Below are 16638 nucleotides of genomic sequence, written 5' to 3'. Positions count from 1 at the left end.
ACAGGCATCATGCGCGCAAGCGAAAGTCCCATTTAACGAGAACAAGATCCGATCTTCGCTTCCGGTCCTCAGACCCATAAGGCGGCGCCATGATTGGATGCATCAAGCCTCGCGAAAGGTCCTCGTGTTGTGCTGGGACGAATACGAGCACTCAGCCTCAGGACTTCACCAAACAAAGATGTCAATACGAAGGTGTCTCGGCTTCATAGGACCGCCGAGACAAAGGCGTCACACAGCAGCCTAAGGCTGAGTGCAGCTTGTCTCGGCGGTCCTCTCAAGTTGAGACAGCTTCGTATCGAGACCGGTGCAGGCAGCATGCCCAAATCTCATTGCAGACGATGAAAGGCGAAGGGAAGGGATTGATGAGTATATCCCAGCCATCGTGGTCCTCCCTCCTGAACCCTCCCCTTGTTACCTCCCTGATACTCTGAGATAGCATGAAGACATGCCGTTGTACCCCCCAAGGTCCCGTTTGAACTCCTTCTTCAAGCAATTGCAAGCTCACAGATCACTTGTCCCACTTAGCCATGCACGGAAGGGCTTAGTCTTCAAAGCAGCATCGGCGACTACAGCGACTGTTGCTGCCACCACCTTCAGCATGGCTTCTCCAACTGACACTCCTTCACTAGCAGCACCAGCAGCACCAGCAGCACCAGTAGCAAATTCCTCATCGACGACCACATCTGCACACGCCCGCAGCCTCCCCGGAGCAGTCCTTCTGTCCCTTGACGGTGGTGGCGTTCGTGGCATCTCCACTCTACTCGTGCTCAAACATGTCATGGCTCGCGTCGCGGAACTCGAGCAACACGCTAAGACCAACATGTCTCCCGACCCACGTAAGCCAAAGGACTACTTCGACCTCGCCGGCGGTACCAGCACTGGCGGACTGATTGCTCTCATGCTCTTCCGCCTCGACATGAACGTTGACACTGTGATCCGGCACTACGATGAGCTCGCAGCGAAGGTATTCAGTCCCACTATCGGCCCGATTGAGATCCATAGATGGCCTTTAGGGTATTATATCGGCAATGGCTGGCTCAAATTGAAGAAAGTCGTCGGACTGAGTGGGTTTTCGGGGAACCGACTGGAGCAGGCCATCGATACCGTCACCAGCACGGTCTCCAGCGAACTCGCCAGTAACAAGGGAGATACACCGTTGCAAGGTGGTCCGGGCCAGTACGGCAAGATGCTCATGTGTGCAACTGTCGCGGACAAAGGAGAGACGATGCTATTCCGGTCTTATGCCGTGCCACCCGACAGCAAACCGCAGTCTGAGACAGCGAAATCGATCAATCATGCGAGCATAACTATCAAGCAAGCATGCCGAGCGACGAGTGCCGCCCCAACTTATCTTCCACCAATGGACATTGGGGGCGTCGAGTATTGGGATGGCGGATTGCTGAACAATAACCCCGTCGATCAGGTGTGGGATGCACGATTTGATCTCGACGCTGCCCAGGAGCAGGTGACCCGTCCAGATGGGAGCGTGGAGGTGAAGTATAAGGATCCTAGGGTGCTGGTGATGTTGAGTCTGGGTACGGGCATCTGTGATACGAAGGTGAAGAGAGCGTGGTATAACCCGATGAGATATATTGTGAAGCTTACGCCTGAGGTCCTGACGACGGCGGGCAGAGTCTTGGGGTTTTCAACCAATACGCAGGCAAAACATTGGGACTTCAAGGTCAATACCATCAGAAGGAACGAGAGGTTGGACGGAGACGAGCGGGCGAAGACGCACTATTTCAGGTTGAATCCGGAGGTGTCGAAGGAGATTAATCTGGATGATTATAAGCAGATGAAGATCCTGAAGAAGGACACTGAAGACTGGTTGGAGGAAAATGGGATAAAAGCGAATCCCGATGAGCCCGTGCCGCCTGGAGAGAAGTATGACATCGAGAGACTTGCGAGATTGCTTGCGAAGACAAAGAAACTGGTGACCGAGAGCAAAGAAGGAGCAAGGCAAGATGCTGCTGGATCGAGGTCGGATTCGGCCGTTGAAGTAAAGTGAATGGCTCATGGAAGCTCACAATCTGTGGGTCTAGGAAGCTTCCCGAGAGGGGTGACTACGGGAAGCGCTCCTGACAAGTATTTCAGGAAGATCTTTCCTCGAGGAGTATGTGGTTTGAGTATGGTATTGTCAAGATTCAAGGCAGGTACTTCCACGGCTCGAAGGCATTTTCGTGTGACAACAAGAGCTCGCTACTGTCATCCGGTTCGGGGGAATATACAGTACATGTAGTGATGCAGGCAGTCTCTTTCTGTTCCTCCACAAAGTTGGACAAGTGTTCAACACTTCACTCCTCCGGCCTTCTCTGATTGATACCGAGGCTAATGTTTTTGACTGAACGCTTGCTGATTTTCCATCTCTCTGGTTTGACGTCGGCGATGTGGCCGGTCGGGCACCGCAATATTTCCGCTGTGGGCTCTACTCCGCGTGGGGTGAGCTGTACTTGCCGTCGTGGAGAAACCTGGGGAGATCTCAGCAAAAGGCGATTCGTGGAACAGTCCTTGACCTTGCACAGACCACAATGCTTGTCACACGCTATCTGGCATGGCGCACGAAGATCGGCAATGTTCATTGGCGATCATTGGGCATGCCTTGTGCTGTGCCGAAGCGCCATGGCATCGGCAGCGATGCGCGTCGACCGTCGCATGACCTCCTGCAACGTTGGATGACACCTGGCTCGGTGGAGGATGTGGCATAATTGTATACTGCCCAGCCCCATAGCCAGAACTATTCCTTCATGATATAATCTGCTCACGGGAACGCCCAGATCACTGTCTTTCCTCAAGCCATCGTCATGGGCCGCCGTTACCTAGGAGGCTCAGGTCAACGCCTCACCGTCTGGATTTCCATCGCCAGCTCAACCGTACTGATCTTTTATGGCTACGATCAGGGTGTCTTTGGCAATGTCCTTGTCAGCGAGGACTTTCTTCGCACAGTCGGCTACCCATCTGTCACGGCACAGGGTACGATGACTTCTGTCTACAATCTCGGCTGTTTCGCTGGTGCTCTAAGCACACTCTACACTGGCGACAAGCTTGGTCGTCCGCGGACCTTGATTCTAGGGAGCTGTACGATCGCTGTTGGCGCTATTGTTCAGGCAGCTTGCATGAACGCTGCTATGCAGTATGCTGGCCGCGTTATAGCTGGTATGGGAACTGGAATGAACACGGCCACTGCAGGCGTCTGGCAGTCCGAGACCTCCAAGATGCGCAGTCGTGGCAAGCTGATCATCATACAAATGGCAAATTGTATTACTGGCTTCGCCATAAGCAACTGGCTCACCTTAGGCTTCAGCTTCGCGCCCGGATCCGTGTCCTGGCGCTTTCCTTTGGCCTTCCAGATGTGTAAGCTAAGCCCTGGGCTTTCGTCAGAAACACCAGCTTACTGACTTCCGCTAGTCTTCACAATCCTCATCTGCCTAATGTGTCCATTCCTACCGGATTCACCGCGCCTCTTGATACGCAAAGGCAAGTACGACGAGGCGTACGAGGTCCTTGCGGCACTTGAAGGCAACGGCGCCACGGTAAACTCGCCTGTTGTGCGAACACAGTTTGCCATCATCAAGCAAGTCCTCGATGAGGAGTATGCGGTGAAGTACACATGGTGGCAGATCCTCACAGGGAAGGGTCCTTCCGGCGTACTACGCAGAATGGTACTTGGTGCGTGGATGCAGGCTAGCAACCAGATCAGCGGTATCAGTAAGTGCAACTATCTTTTCGCAGAGCAATGGCTTCGGAGCACTCCCTTCCAGCTGTGACCATGACTGAAACGCTCAATCAGATGTGACGTCCTACTACATGACCTACGTCTTCATCAACGCAATCAACTTCAGCCAACTCACCGCTCGCATACTCGCTGCCGCCGGAGCAATGGACTACCTCTTGTGAGTACCCTCGCAAGCCTGTATCGGGAACTGAGCGATGACTCGAGCTTTGGCTTGAAGAAGATCACAAAGGCCTCCCGAGACATGACTGCCGCCTCTCCCATGCAATCTTCCATTTCATGGTCACTTCCTGGGACAAAGCTAACCAAGATGCCCTGAAACAGCTTCTCTTTCATGGCGTACTTCGTCATCGAGCGTTTTGGAAGGCGATCAGTCATGATGACCTCCGCTGCAGCCTGCTCGTAAGTGTCGTTTACGGCCACCGCCACTGATCACTCGATTCCCCGCTAACATCGTACCCAGAATCTGCTGGACCGTAATCGCGATCTCCCTGGGTCTCTCTGAAACCGGTCGTGCGGACTCTTACACGATGGGCGCAGTCGCCGTATCCTTCTTCTTCCTTTTCTTCGCCTCGTTCGCGATGGGCGTTCTGGGAGTTCCCTGGCTGTACCCCACCGAAGTCAACGCCCTCGCATTCCGCGCCAAAGGCGCCAGTCTCGCCATGTCTACCAACTGGATCATGAACTACATGGTAGCGCAGATCACGCCACCAGGCATCGACAACTTGGGATATAAGTTCTGGATCATTTGGGCCGTCATCTGTGCGGCGTTTGTGCCGATCACGTACCTATTCTATCCAGAGACAGCGAATCGGTCACTGGAGGATATCGACCGGTTCTTTCATAGTAATCATGGCATTCTGGTGTTCAACAATAAGGTGGCGACGCAATTGAAGCGGCCAGAGATCTATGAGGAGGCGGATCGGAGGGTTGCGGCTGCACATGAGAAGGTTGGGGCAGGAGCAGACCAGGCGGACGAGGGCAAAGAGGCAGGAGCGACGTTGGTCGAGGAGAATGGCGCTGCTCGGGCTTAAGTGGCGTGCTAGAAGACTGGCTATATCAACTCGGAAGGGAGCATTGGCATTGGGATTGCGAGATTCACATACAGAAAAGAGGGATTGGAAGACAGAGGGTGATTCGGGGCATTAGAGCGAGGGACTTTCTATGGGATACCATTGCTATAGAGATGAGTGTCTGCACCAGTCATGCTTACTCTGGGTGATCTTCAGACCACCCGTCCAGACAGGCCGATGCATCACAAAGGGCATTCGGTCGCTACTACAGTCCAGTGAGCGGTGAAGACGGTGACTGTGTCTGTGATTGCTTTCGTGACGGTAGCGGTCTTCTGACCACCAGCCGAGAGTCCCGTCGTGATCGTGACGGTTTCGAATACCTTGCTGGATACCGTGATAGTATTGACCTCGGTCTGTGTTACTGTTTCGGTGTTCGTAACAGTTGATTTTGCTGTTTCCGTAATGGTGGTGATTAATGGGTGTGCCCGCACATCACTGAGTTGGGACTCCAGCGACTGATGCATGCTGTGGGCTGCTGCGAGGTTCGAATGCTCCCGGTAGTAGAGGTACGCGAGCACACCGATGCCGCCGAGAGCTATCAGACCCATAACGAAGAAAATCACAAGAAGAAGCTTCCTCTTCCTCCACCATGATTTGGGCTGAGGAGCTCGATCAGGTAGATCTTCCGGAAACGGAGCAGGCGGCGCCGGCCGAGCAATGAGCTCTTTCATACGCTCGGCGTGGCTCATGTCTCTCGCTTGAATATCGTTCAGCTGAATGTCGTGGAGTGTTGCGTCGTTTGTGAAAGGCATTTTAAGGTCGTATCTTGTAGAGCAAGCTGGTCGGTGAGACAGGATTCAGAGGCCGATGAGCAGGCATAAGTAGTCGAACGCGTAGACTTGTGCGTGCCATGGTCGTTCAAGGGCGTTGACAGTCAAAGCGCTTTCGAGGCTTTGTACATAACAGACTCGTCGTTGTTGGATACCGACATGCCCGTGGAGTGGCCTTCGGTTACGGAGGCCTGGCGTTGTAACAGACAAAGAGCTTCGTGTCTTTCGCAAGGTCGCTGACGTCTCAGTAGTCCTGAATACCGGTCTCGCCCTCAAGCTTGGCTTCCTGTGACTTTGTCCTTTTCGCACCGTCGGCACCAACTACGAACTCTGGATCCTCGTCGTCGAAATATGACTGCTGCAGCTCTTGCTCTTCTAATGCCTTGTCGTCGTACGCCTCATTGTTGTCCACGGTGCCGTAGTCAAAGTCATCGTCGCCACCACGCAAAAATCTTGCTTCCATCTCCCACTTCCACCGAGCATAACCCTCTTCCTTGTTCGAGGGCACTTCGTCTTTCTCCTCCTGCAATATCTCACCTTGAGGTCCCCGATTGTACGAGAAGATAGCATTCTTGTCAGGATTGCGCAAGGCATCCATCTTCGCCTCCGAACGCCACAGGTCTGCCTCAAGCGTACCACTGTAGCCCTTCTCGCGACCTTCTTGTTCGCGCTGAGCCGGCGTCTGAAAGCGTCGGACCAACCGGTCATACAGGAGAGGATCTGAGGGTCGTCAATCTCCTACACGTTAGTTTCACACATCACAGCCTACCTGCGAGTTCGAGCTGTGGCCCGAAGTAGGACGGGTTGGTGTCGAGATAACGCTTCCTGCGATTCTTGACGCGGACCTTGTCCGGGACCCGGTCGCCGCTTGTCTCACGCATCTCGGACTGGTCTGCTAGTGGCTGCGCATCCGCAGCATCGCCCGGGGCCGATGCAGAACTCATTGTTGTATCATGGTTGAATTCTGTGTATTAACCTGTCAACCGGTCACTGGTCATCGAGGATGCTGGGTAGGTAGCTTTTGTCCGTGTCCTGAATTGGACGTCGGAGTTCATTAGAGCTTTTTGGCAGCACAACCAAATCTCGTTGTCACGACCTTGAGCCCCAGTTTCCTTCTTCTCGAGAGCATGTCAACCTCATGGACAGATTCAGATCTCGTCAGACGCGGCACCTGTGCGTGGTCAGAGATCGATCGGACTCCTTTGTCACCGTTGAGCGTTAGACAACAGTACATTGGTCGCTTTCAGTAGGACTACGTGCGGGAGTGCGCGCTGGACACACCAAATTTGCCCTGGTAGGTACCTTCTGAACCCATTGCGATGCTGCAGTGACCACACTGCCAACGTGGCGAGCTCACCAAAAGTTCCCGCGGAGATCTTAATGTTGTTGTATCCCAAAGTGATTCGAAAGGCTGGCTGAACAGGGCTGAGAGTGACCCTTGGCCATTGGTTCGCTTCTGGTCAAGTCGTACTGCGAGCAAGCGAGTCCATCTGGAGTACAGCATCAGTCCTCAGCTCTTGCGCCAAGAAAGCCACGGGACGTTCCTTTTCCTCGGTCATATTGGGAAGACATGACCATTTGGTAAGCGCAAGCGCAAGTGGTTTTCGCTTGCCTTGCACTTGCCTCAACGGTCGCCAGTCGGTCCTCGCTTAGTATCGGTCGTCTTGATGGATATATGGGGACGTATACTATTCTGGAAGAGGTCGTTCTTTTGCATCGACGATAGCATTCGTCGAAGGAAGGTCCATATGGAGGAAGGTCGAACGCTACTTACCCTAGAACACGAGCGTCCCGGAGCATTGGTCACGGTCGTGGTTGCACAGGCTGCGCCTTCTATATATGCCTGAAGTCTGCCTCGAGGTAGGAAGAAATTTTTCTGCTCAAGTCAAGCACTCTCAAGTCTCTCTGCTTTTTTTGCGCTCACTGCTTCTTTCGTTGGGACGGCGTTGTCTGTTGCGAGTTGACCAACGTCACTGGAGTCTTGGATAGCATACAGCATTCGGAAACATGTCTACATCAACAGATTCACGACGCTCTTCGCTCTTCTCACTATGCTCAACAGCAGCTACTTCGGTACTATCGGACGACTGTGACACGCTATTGGAAAAGTCAGATCCACAACCTTCTCCAGTTCTCAACTGGAAGCCTCTTCTCTTCTCAACAGCCTTCACCACAGTGACCTCCACACACCTCCACTTCACTGCCTTTCCACCTCGAGATCTCAAGACACCTTTGTTCGAACGGCTCAGTACAAACGCCGCCGAAGCGATGCTCTGCAACTTCAGAATACCATCAACATTGAGCTTCTTCGCCCAACCTGGGTCGAAGGTCCGATGCGTCGATCACATCCCATTCCCTGCCAACCTGCCGTGTGAGCTTATCCATCTCCTGGGTACGCCAGACTGGGAGTACTTTCACATCACCGAGAACAGCGTTCCCATTGGACTCGCTAGCCTACAAGTCCCCTTAGACCACCATGTCGCCATCAGAGCACTTCGACATGGGCTGGAACGATACATTTTCGGTCCGTCGGGCCTGTCTGTCCACTCTATCTGCCAGGTTGAGGACGTCGGAAGTGCTTTCGAAGACTGCGTACCACGAGAGACGCTATTCCTGCGCGAAGAGACGGAGACCGTCTGCAATAAGTTCTTGAAACGCTGGGCACGATCAAGCGTGGTGGCCGAGGTCGCAGCCGCGCATCAGAGACTTCGAGAGGAATGGGACGAGGCTGTATGCATGAGTTGGGAACGGATTCGCACACAAGAGAAGGACTTGTTGGCCTGAGCTGATTATGCAGTACTCACGCTCTGCCGTCCAGTTTTAGGAGGTTGATGTTGTGACCTGCATTTCTTGATTGTTCATGATATTGGCAGACTTTCTTTCAGAATTGGGAAGCATGGCGCTGGCAGGAAAAGAATACTCCAAGCATAGCTCAGATCTCATTTGATTCAGTTCCACAAGATACTAGCTGCACTTCTCCATTCTGCCCTCTTTACTCTCACGTCCCAAGCCGCTTCACGTACTTGCCTCGTTCGATGCAGCGATCGAACATATATGGCATGCACCAGAATGTCTCCCCAAACGCACTCCCACGAGGAGCACATAATCATGATGCTACGAAGCCACCATAGTGTAGTGGTTAACACGTCCCCTTCCCAATCAACAGCGAGCATTTGTTCTAGACATTTGCTCTGTCGTGCCAGCGACCCTGCTTAGAAGCGGAATTGGTGCTGTTTGACTGATCAGGGGGAGGCATCAGTTCGAACCTGGTTGGTGGCATGCCTTTGTTCCTTTTTGCATTTTCCCCTGCGTGCTACAGAGGTTGGCTGAGAGACACTCAGTACTGGCAGCACCTATCCACGTCATCTGCGTCTCGGGCTTCGTGATCTTGATCGCGACTTCGATCGATCGTCCTCGCGACGTGTCCTGTCTCTGCGAGAGCCTCGATCTTTTTCGACCGAATTGCCAGATCGTGGATATTTACCGAAATCCGCCTCGTCTGAAGCCTCACGACGCCGGGGTTCTGTCTTCGACTCATACCCATCATCTCTACCACGCCTTCGATCACGTTCATCGCCACTGTGAGGCTCGTCTCGACGATGATGTCGGTGTCTGGTCTTAGACTTTTCGTCCATCCCGTCCGCATCTGTTCTGTGTTTGTGCTTGTGCTTGTGCTTCCGCCTCTCCTTCTCACGAGCCTTCGCTGTCTCAACCTCCTCCCTCTTCTCCCGAATCAAAAAGTCGCGCATTGGATCCTGCTCCTCCCCATCCGCCGGCTCGATAGCCAACATCTCCTGCAACTCGACCTCCTCCTTCAACAACTTCCTCCTCTTCCTCCGCTTTCGATCTCCATCGTCCTCGGCCTCCGTCTCCTCATCCTCCGTCTCACCACCAAACTGCTGCCTCTCCCTTATCTCAATCCTATACGTGTCCTCATCCTCCTCATCCTCTCCATCCCTCTTCTTCTTTTTCTTATACCGACTATGATCCACCCTTAACATCCTCCCCATCACCTCCGCTCCACCCAAATTGTCCACCGCCAAATCACAGCTCCGCTGGTCCTCATACTTCAAGAACCCAAACCCTTTCGACTTGCCCGTCTCCTTGTCGCGGATCAAGTTCAGGTGTGTGGGATTGCCGAATTGGCTGAATATGATGGACACGTCGCCCTCGGAGAGTTCAGGGAGCAGGCCGCCGATGTAGATCCAGGCAGTGTCGCGGTAGTCGGCGTGCCAGGAGGCGGAGGGCGGAGTGGCGGATTCGAGCTCGCGCTTGTTGAGGAGTTGGGTTTGCCGGATGGCTTGCATTGCGCCAGCCGCAACGGTCGCGGGTGAGGAGTGTGGTTGAACGGGGTGGAAGTGGGCATATAAGGAATGTGATATGGAAATCTGAACGACGTCAGAAAAGTTGCAGGCAGAATTGGAGATTTCTAGTTGAGCCGCCTAGAAGCGGAGAATATTTTAGGTAAGACTGGGGATCGTCAAGGCTTATTTTGGCCCCTGCAACCGTCGAGTTGGGGGCTTCAAATGTTCTTTGATTTCGACGCGACTCGCGAGCCACCACCGTTCCTCCACATAACGTCGCACACTCTGCTACTGTTCGCCTGCGAAGTCAAATATTGCCGCTCAGCGTCATGTCTGCCTTCGTGCGCCCCTCCGCGCCTCCTCGAAAGTCCCTACGCCCTGTGTCCAAGGACGGTGAGAAGCAGCAGATATGGGTGCCCATGTTGAACAACGCGTCCAAGGGGAAGGATCTGGCCGAGAAGCAGCTCTTGATCCTCGGTGGAAGTCCAGAGCAGCAGCAAGAATTTCTCGAACATCTCAACCCGGCGCCCTCTCGAATACGATTCAACGACAGACAACAAAGCCGTAAGGCACCAATATCCAACAGATACGCCTTGGGCTATACATACCACAATGTGCTGGACGCTGATCAGGAAGATGTACTTGCGCGACTCAACATATACATGCTCTCTAATCCATCGGCGGCATTTGCACCACTCCTGAAACCACTCTTCGCCCCACAGACAGCCAAAGAAACACTTGTCACAATACTGCTGGACTGGTCGGATCCATTCAGGTGGGCGAGGCAGCTACGGCAATGGATTCGTTTACTGCGCAGAGTAATAGCCTCCTTAGATGATGAAACCAAGATCGCCCTGGAAGAGAACATCAACGACTGGAAGGAGAAGCGAGTCGGTCCAGATGCACCTCTCACGCAAGCGGCAACTGAGGGAGCCGACAAAGCACAGGCGTCCTCCAAGGACCAGGAGAGTGGGACGAAGCACTCGGCGTGCCGCTGTCAGTAGTATGCATACAGTCGGAAAAGAGCGAACGACTCGAACGGGATCTGGGCTGGCACGACGAGCACTTTGACTTCCTCACACAATGGCTACGCTGTGTTCTGCTGAAGCACGGTGCCTCACTGGTCTATACTGCCACTTTCGATCCCAATAACGTCAGAACACTGCTACACTCGAGCCTAAGTATACACTCGTTACTGAAGCGAGAAGTGGCCAAGCCGAACTACATTGAACGAGAGAAAATCCTCATACCGCCGAATTGGGATTCATGGGGCAAGATCAGACCGCTTCGTGAGGGCACAGATCTCGAGGCCATAAGCGAAGCTTGGACTGTTGAGATACAGACCTCTCCAGAAGACGAACCCAACCTCGATTCGAGTCAGCCGACCACGGAGACAGACACTGCAGTCAGTGTCTACGAGTCCACTCTACCACAACCGCTAGCAGCCACAGCTACCCAGCAAAGCACCACACAAGAGGACGAAACACCCTTAGCCACCGTCCAGGAATTCCTGGCCTCACAGCTGACCATATTGGAGTCACTCAAAGCAGACGATGAGAAAGCGGCGCGAAAAGCGGCCTCATCAACCACCAGTCGACGCATTGCAACGACAGGCACCTCGAGCATCACCTCATCCTCAGACGCCGGCCGCATGGCAGACCAGATCGGCCCGTATCAGATCAATGTCAACGGTATTGACTTCGACGCCGAGGAAGCAACCCGACGACTCAAAGAGCGGGAAGCAGAGCGCAACGCGGCGGCTGCGGCTGCGGCTGTCGACGACGCTCCTGTCCAGCAGACACCGGTCAGCAGGGCAACAGCAACAGGCAGTGGCGTGAGTACACCAACTCGGAGGACAGGTGCTGCTGCAAGTGGGGCTGGCGAAGAAGGCAAGGCGAGTAATGAGGCGATGAGTGCGTTCTTTCAGAATCTGATCAAAAAGGACAGGAGGACTCCTGCTGGCAATAGAGATGGCGGCGTGAGTCCTTCTAGAACGGGCAGTCCTGCGCCCGCACGATGACATTGGAAATTATTGCGACGCCTGGAGCAATGATGAAGTGCGTGCATAGTAGGGGGTTGTGATGTCTGTGTGAGGCTTCGCTGAGTCGAGCAGTGCCCCGTGACCAGAAGATAATCGCCAGCATTTTGATCCGTCCTAGCAAGACGTCCGCGCATGCTTTGCCGTCGGCACTCAAAGCAGCGGCTGCCCTGTCGGCTCCAGGATCGATCTGAAACTTCAGAGATGATGACAGTGTCGGTGGGCTGGTCTTCTCTCCTCAAATGTACTATTGAGAAGAGATTGAAGTTCCTCATCCTACTAGGCAGCAGCGAGTGCTCTCAAAGCATGACAAGTAGCTTACTCATGGCGGCGTATGTGGAAAGAAGAACCTTGCAGAAGTCGAGATGAAGGCAGATGTTTATACCTCTGCACAAAGTATAAACCTGAACCGGTCGAGGAACATTCACTGCTCGTTGCACCTGGCATGGTCCAGGACTAGTCACTGCCCGGGAGCATTGACTTCGACGGATGCCATTCATGGGTTGATTGAAGAGTCACGGAAGCACTTCAAGCGTTCCATCGCGCCAACCATAATCAAAGCCCGGAGCGGCCTTATGAGGGTCACGGGGAAGTGCTGTCTCGCCGCATACCACCGAATCCATCACTGTGTCTGCTACTCCCAGCTTCCCAAGCGAGCCAGATGTTCTTCTTCATTTTGTGCAGGGAACCTCGAACGCGTGACAAGCTTCTCAGACGTGATTGACGCGTTGATTCTTTGACTTTTCAAGTCAAATTCAGGGCAGCCGGGGCCGAGGTCCCCATTCTTCCCCCACATTCATTGGAAAACACTGCCTCCCCCTTTAGAAGTCATTCCGCCTCAAGGAGACCTCCTGAATTGTAAGAGCAAGACCATTGTCACCGACCTGTGATATCTCCAAGACTGCCAGGACACGCTTGGTGTGAATACCACTGGTCGTCCTTGACTCGACTGCTAGCGGCCCATAGTCAGTCACGCTGATCTAAGATCAACACCAGGAACGGCAACCCGAGCATCGACGGATTACTTATGGTCGATTTCTTTTCCCGCTGCAGCAGTTGATCAAGCACAAAGCCGTAAGCAATCAAGGAGCTCCCCTACCCGCCAGCTTTTCAGCGCCCAGCCATGGCCTCAACACCCCCCTCAACGTTCATCACCCCCGCCTCCCCCATCAAACAGTCCACAATCGACCCCTCGGCCAACCTCCCCCCACAACGCCAATCCGTCCTGAGCATGGCACTCTCCCACCCAAGGACTTTGTCTCTTCTATGCCTGCAAACCTCCCCACCCCACCCTTCATATTCGTCCCCGGCATCCCCAACTTCCGCGACCTCGGCGGCTACGCCTGCCCGCCACCCGCCCAGCTGCACAATACCTCCATCATCAACACCACCGGCACTGCCCCACGCTTCCAGATCCGTCGGAATATTCTGTTCCGGTGCGCGCACCCTACACAGCTCTCTACGCAGGGCCTGATGGTGCTGGATCATTTGGGTGTAACCGACATCTTCGATTTGAGGTCTGAGCCGGAGCTGAAGAAATTGAGTGCGCCGGAGCCAGACGCCGAGACGCCGTTTCTCAAGGCGGGCGAGGGATGGATTGAGGTTCCGGGGATAACGAGGCATTTCACGCCGGTGTATCAGAGTGAGGACTATGGGCCGGTTGCATTAGCCAAGAAACTCAAATGGTACACGGCGCCACTGGACGGCAAAGGGGACGGCGAGAAGGACCTGTCGTATAGTGAGGGGTTCGTGAGTGCGTATCGGGATATTGGTACTTTTGCCGCGACGGGTGGGAGTTATGCCAAGATTTTGAGGCAGACGATACGAGCAATCGATGCAGAGGAGCAGCGAGAGAAGGAAGTGGAGGCCAAAGTGGCGGCAGATGGCGCGGCACGACGTCGGCCTGAACGACCTGGAAGGTCGCAGATCAGACCGGTGTCAGCGTACGCTGATCTGAATGGGATACTGGATCATCATGAGCGGTTCCCGAGCCCAGACCCGTCGAAGCTCTCCCTCAACGGTAGATCCTCAGGCACAGCGACACCACCTACATCGACGTTATCGCCTCAACCCCAACAGCAACTCCAACAGCCAGAAGACGACGGAGGGGACCCGATCCGCACCAACGGCGGCCTCATCTTCCACTGCACGGCTGGCAAAGACCGCACAGGCGTCCTCGCCGCCCTCATCCTCTATCTTTGCGGCGTCGATATGGAGGACATCGCTTGGGAGTACGCCATTACGGAGCCTGGGTTGGGGAGCTGGCGGAGGATCTTCATCGATCGGATCAGCAAGTCTGGAATGGGCAGTGGTGGGTCGGGCAAGCCTGTCGAGCAGCAGCAACAGCAGCAGGAGCCATCTTCTGAGCCACAAGCTGCCACCTTCAAAGAAGGGTATCTGGACGATGACAAAGAGAAGAGTGCCCCAACAGCAAACGGCAGCCCCGACAAGGTTGCCCCCGCGCCCCCAACAACAGCAGGCGGCGTCGCCGGCGCACAAACAGACGTCCTCACCCGCGCAGAAGCAGCTCGGATATGCGGTAGTCGCGCTGGCAACATCCGTCGATTCCTCACGCAAGTCGTGGATGGGGAATGGGGCGGCGTAGAGGCATATTTGACCGGGATGATTGGGCTGAGTCAGGAGGAAGTGGAGAGGTTGAAGAGCGGGCTGGTGGTTCGAGTAGATGACGAGGAAGGGGAGGACGCGATGGTGCGGCGGAGGGGAATTGAGGGGTGGACGTTGGAAGGCGGGATGGATGACGATCGGGAGGGCTGAGCTGGGTCCAGGAGGTCAAGGGGGCGGTGTGGAGTGCGAGCGTTGTCTACGATTTGAAGCCGTGATGTCGGTATGTGCCTACACGATTCTCAGCATTAAGATTTCAGATGTTATTCCTCTCACTGCCAAGACCCTCGTCCATTACTCCAGCCTCGCCATACCCGCAATTGTCCAGTTGCTAGGCAAGTCACTTAAAACACAAGGTATATATTTTAGAGAACAACAATTTTGCCTCGACAATCAAGCACAAATTGATAGGAACGAGTTCGCAGAAACCCTTCGCTGACAACGGAGTGTACTTTAACTAGGCGTGGAGTATGGTTCTCTGACTGTACTTGGTGAGTGGTTGGTTGTCTTTTGCTTTTTCATTTTTGGCTTATCGAGGAGGGGATAGGTTGCTTCGTGTCTGTGTAGTTGCATTGATTGTGTTTGGTGGATTCTAGAGCTGAGATCTCGCTCGCCGAGCGATTGAAATGCGAAGTAATGCGTTGTTCACCTGAGTACGAATTCTGCCTTGCCTGATGGAAGCAATATAACCGTGTCTCCAGTCGCTGCCCACCATCATCAAGTCTATTCCCATCTTCTCAGACTACTATCGCAAGCTCGCCCCTCTCCGTCTCTCCGATTGCTTGGCCAGTGCCATTATTGTCTCCATGCTGCCAATCAACTACCGCCCCTCCAGATGCCTCGCAATGAACGCCTCCACCGCCGCCATCCCCTCCTCCGCCCTCGCTCCCTTGTTGTCCCTCGGGAAGAAGATGAACCCATGCGGCACCCCCGGCACAATCTTCACCACCGCCTCCGCCCCCGCAGCTCTCCACTTCGCACTCATGAAGATCGTGTCGTCCAGCAGCGGATCCTCTGTACCGCACGTGTACAGCGCTGGTGGCAATTTGCCCCGCAAACTCTCAAGATCTGCGTATATGGGGCTCACCTTTGGGTCTTCTAACGTGGCCTGTGTCCAATTGGGTAAAAATGCGTCGCGGTAGTGCTCCATCAAATCCTTATCAAGCACAAGACAAGGTCCCTCTTGCCGCCAATTGTGCATATGAGGTAGCCAGGAGAAGGTAAAGCAGCCGAAATGCAACAGCAGTCCTTTGAACCGGAAGGAATTCAACTCTGAGGACTCGTGCTGCAATAAATGCAGCGCGACAAGCATGGCCAAGTGCCCACCCGCCGACTCGCCACCCGTGAAGCACAGTGGGGCACCGAATTGTTCGGTCGAGTGGCGGACGAGGTGCTCGGCGACGTCATAGCAGTCATTAGGTCCAGCAGGGAAGGGGTCCTCTGGCGCAAGCCGGTAACCGACACTTAGGAAGAGGAGGTTGGTGCTGTTGGCGAGTTGCTGAAGGGGTGGGTCTTGGGATCGCTGGTCTTGCAGAACCCAGCCGCCGCCGTGTATATGGAGGAAGACGCCGGCGATGGGCTTGGATGTGCTCTGGGGCCGGAGGACGCGGCAGGGAATAGAGCGATTGGCGTCACGGGAGGGAATGTCGATGTCCTCGGCGGTGTCGAGGTAGGTGGCTGCGGGGAGTGGGGTCTCGCCAGCGGCTCGCATGGCGCGATACTTCGGTGCGCCGACTTCGTACCACTTGGGCGCGCCGATCATCATGTCTACGGCGGCCTTGTTGAATTTCTTGGTCTCTTCAGTTATGCTGGCTGGGTCGAAGACGGAGGGGTCGATATCGAGGAACGCCATGGTGGTGGTAGTCTTGAGTATGCCGCGAGGTGTGTATGCTGTTGTCCACCTTACACAGCGGAGTGCAATTGTCAATTTGCTGGTGGCGTTCAGTAGTGATTCCGGTCGAGAGGATGTAGTTTCTGGCGAGAGTGAGGTCACTCTTGATATAGATCGAGGTGGGGGTATCCCGGCCAGATCTCGTGGGAGCTGCCCACGCTGATTGCGTGCGTTTACTGATAAAAGCCAGGGGCCCTGCAGTGATTCGCC

At 54.5% G+C, this 16638-nt stretch overlaps 8 protein-coding genes across 8 annotated transcripts; 4 read left to right on the top strand and 4 right to left on the bottom strand.

Moving 5' to 3' along the window:
• Nucleotides 1-598: 598 nt before the first annotated feature.
• AB675_9704 (Calcium-independent phospholipase A2-gamma) lies at nt 599-2008 on the top strand (the record flags this gene model as incomplete). The annotated part of the gene is made up of 1 exon (XM_018150264.1): nt 599-2008. The coding sequence occupies one exon, from the start codon at nt 599-601 to the stop codon at nt 2006-2008; it is 1410 nt and encodes a 469-aa protein (XP_018002338.1).
• Nucleotides 2009-2801: 793 nt separating this feature from the next.
• AB675_9703 (Sugar transporter STL1) lies at nt 2802-4764 on the top strand (the record flags this gene model as incomplete). The annotated part of the gene is made up of 5 exons (XM_018150263.1): nt 2802-3351; nt 3406-3705; nt 3788-3890; nt 4055-4132; nt 4194-4764. 5 exons carry the CDS (start codon nt 2802-2804, stop codon nt 4762-4764), a joined length of 1602 nt encoding a protein of 533 aa, XP_018002175.1.
• A 221-nt stretch (nt 4765-4985) lies between these two features.
• AB675_9702 (uncharacterized protein) lies at nt 4986-5555 on the bottom strand (the record flags this gene model as incomplete). The annotated part of the gene is made up of 1 exon (XM_018150262.1): nt 4986-5555. One exon carries the CDS (start codon nt 5553-5555, stop codon nt 4986-4988), a length of 570 nt encoding a protein of 189 aa, XP_018002234.1.
• Nucleotides 5556-5817: 262 nt separating this feature from the next.
• On the bottom strand, nt 5818-6517 carry AB675_9701 (uncharacterized protein; the record flags this gene model as incomplete). Its single annotated transcript, XM_018150261.1, has 2 exons — nt 5818-6293; nt 6343-6517. 2 exons carry the CDS (start codon nt 6515-6517, stop codon nt 5818-5820), a joined length of 651 nt encoding a protein of 216 aa, XP_018002173.1.
• A 1063-nt stretch (nt 6518-7580) lies between these two features.
• AB675_9700 (uncharacterized protein) lies at nt 7581-8357 on the top strand (the record flags this gene model as incomplete). Its single annotated transcript, XM_018150260.1, has 1 exon — nt 7581-8357. The coding sequence occupies one exon, from the start codon at nt 7581-7583 to the stop codon at nt 8355-8357; it is 777 nt and encodes a 258-aa protein (XP_018002562.1).
• Nucleotides 8358-8935: 578 nt separating this feature from the next.
• AB675_9699 (U2 snRNP component ist3) lies at nt 8936-9880 on the bottom strand (the record flags this gene model as incomplete). Its single annotated transcript, XM_018150257.1, has 1 exon — nt 8936-9880. The coding sequence occupies one exon, from the start codon at nt 9878-9880 to the stop codon at nt 8936-8938; it is 945 nt and encodes a 314-aa protein (XP_018002334.1).
• A 326-nt stretch (nt 9881-10206) lies between these two features.
• Nucleotides 10207-14690, top strand: AB675_9698 (Cytoplasmic dynein 1 light intermediate chain 2; the record flags this gene model as incomplete). Its single annotated transcript, XM_018150256.1, has 3 exons — nt 10207-10771; nt 10825-11855; nt 12912-14690. The coding sequence occupies 3 exons, from the start codon at nt 10207-10209 to the stop codon at nt 14688-14690; spliced, it is 3375 nt and encodes a 1124-aa protein (XP_018002533.1).
• A 667-nt stretch (nt 14691-15357) lies between these two features.
• Nucleotides 15358-16389, bottom strand: AB675_9697 (AB hydrolase superfamily protein B1A11.02; the record flags this gene model as incomplete). Its single annotated transcript, XM_018150255.1, has 1 exon — nt 15358-16389. The coding sequence occupies one exon, from the start codon at nt 16387-16389 to the stop codon at nt 15358-15360; it is 1032 nt and encodes a 343-aa protein (XP_018002566.1).
• Nucleotides 16390-16638: the final 249 nt, after the last annotated feature.

The sequence above is a fragment of the Cyphellophora attinorum genome (genome assembly GCF_001299255.1).
Source record: "Cyphellophora attinorum strain CBS 131958 chromosome Unknown Contig7, whole genome shotgun sequence".
NCBI classification, from domain to species: Eukaryota; Fungi; Ascomycota; class Eurotiomycetes; order Chaetothyriales; family Cyphellophoraceae; genus Cyphellophora; species Cyphellophora attinorum.
Note: the sequence above shows the minus strand (reverse complement) of the source record. Positions and strands in the feature narration are given on the sequence as shown.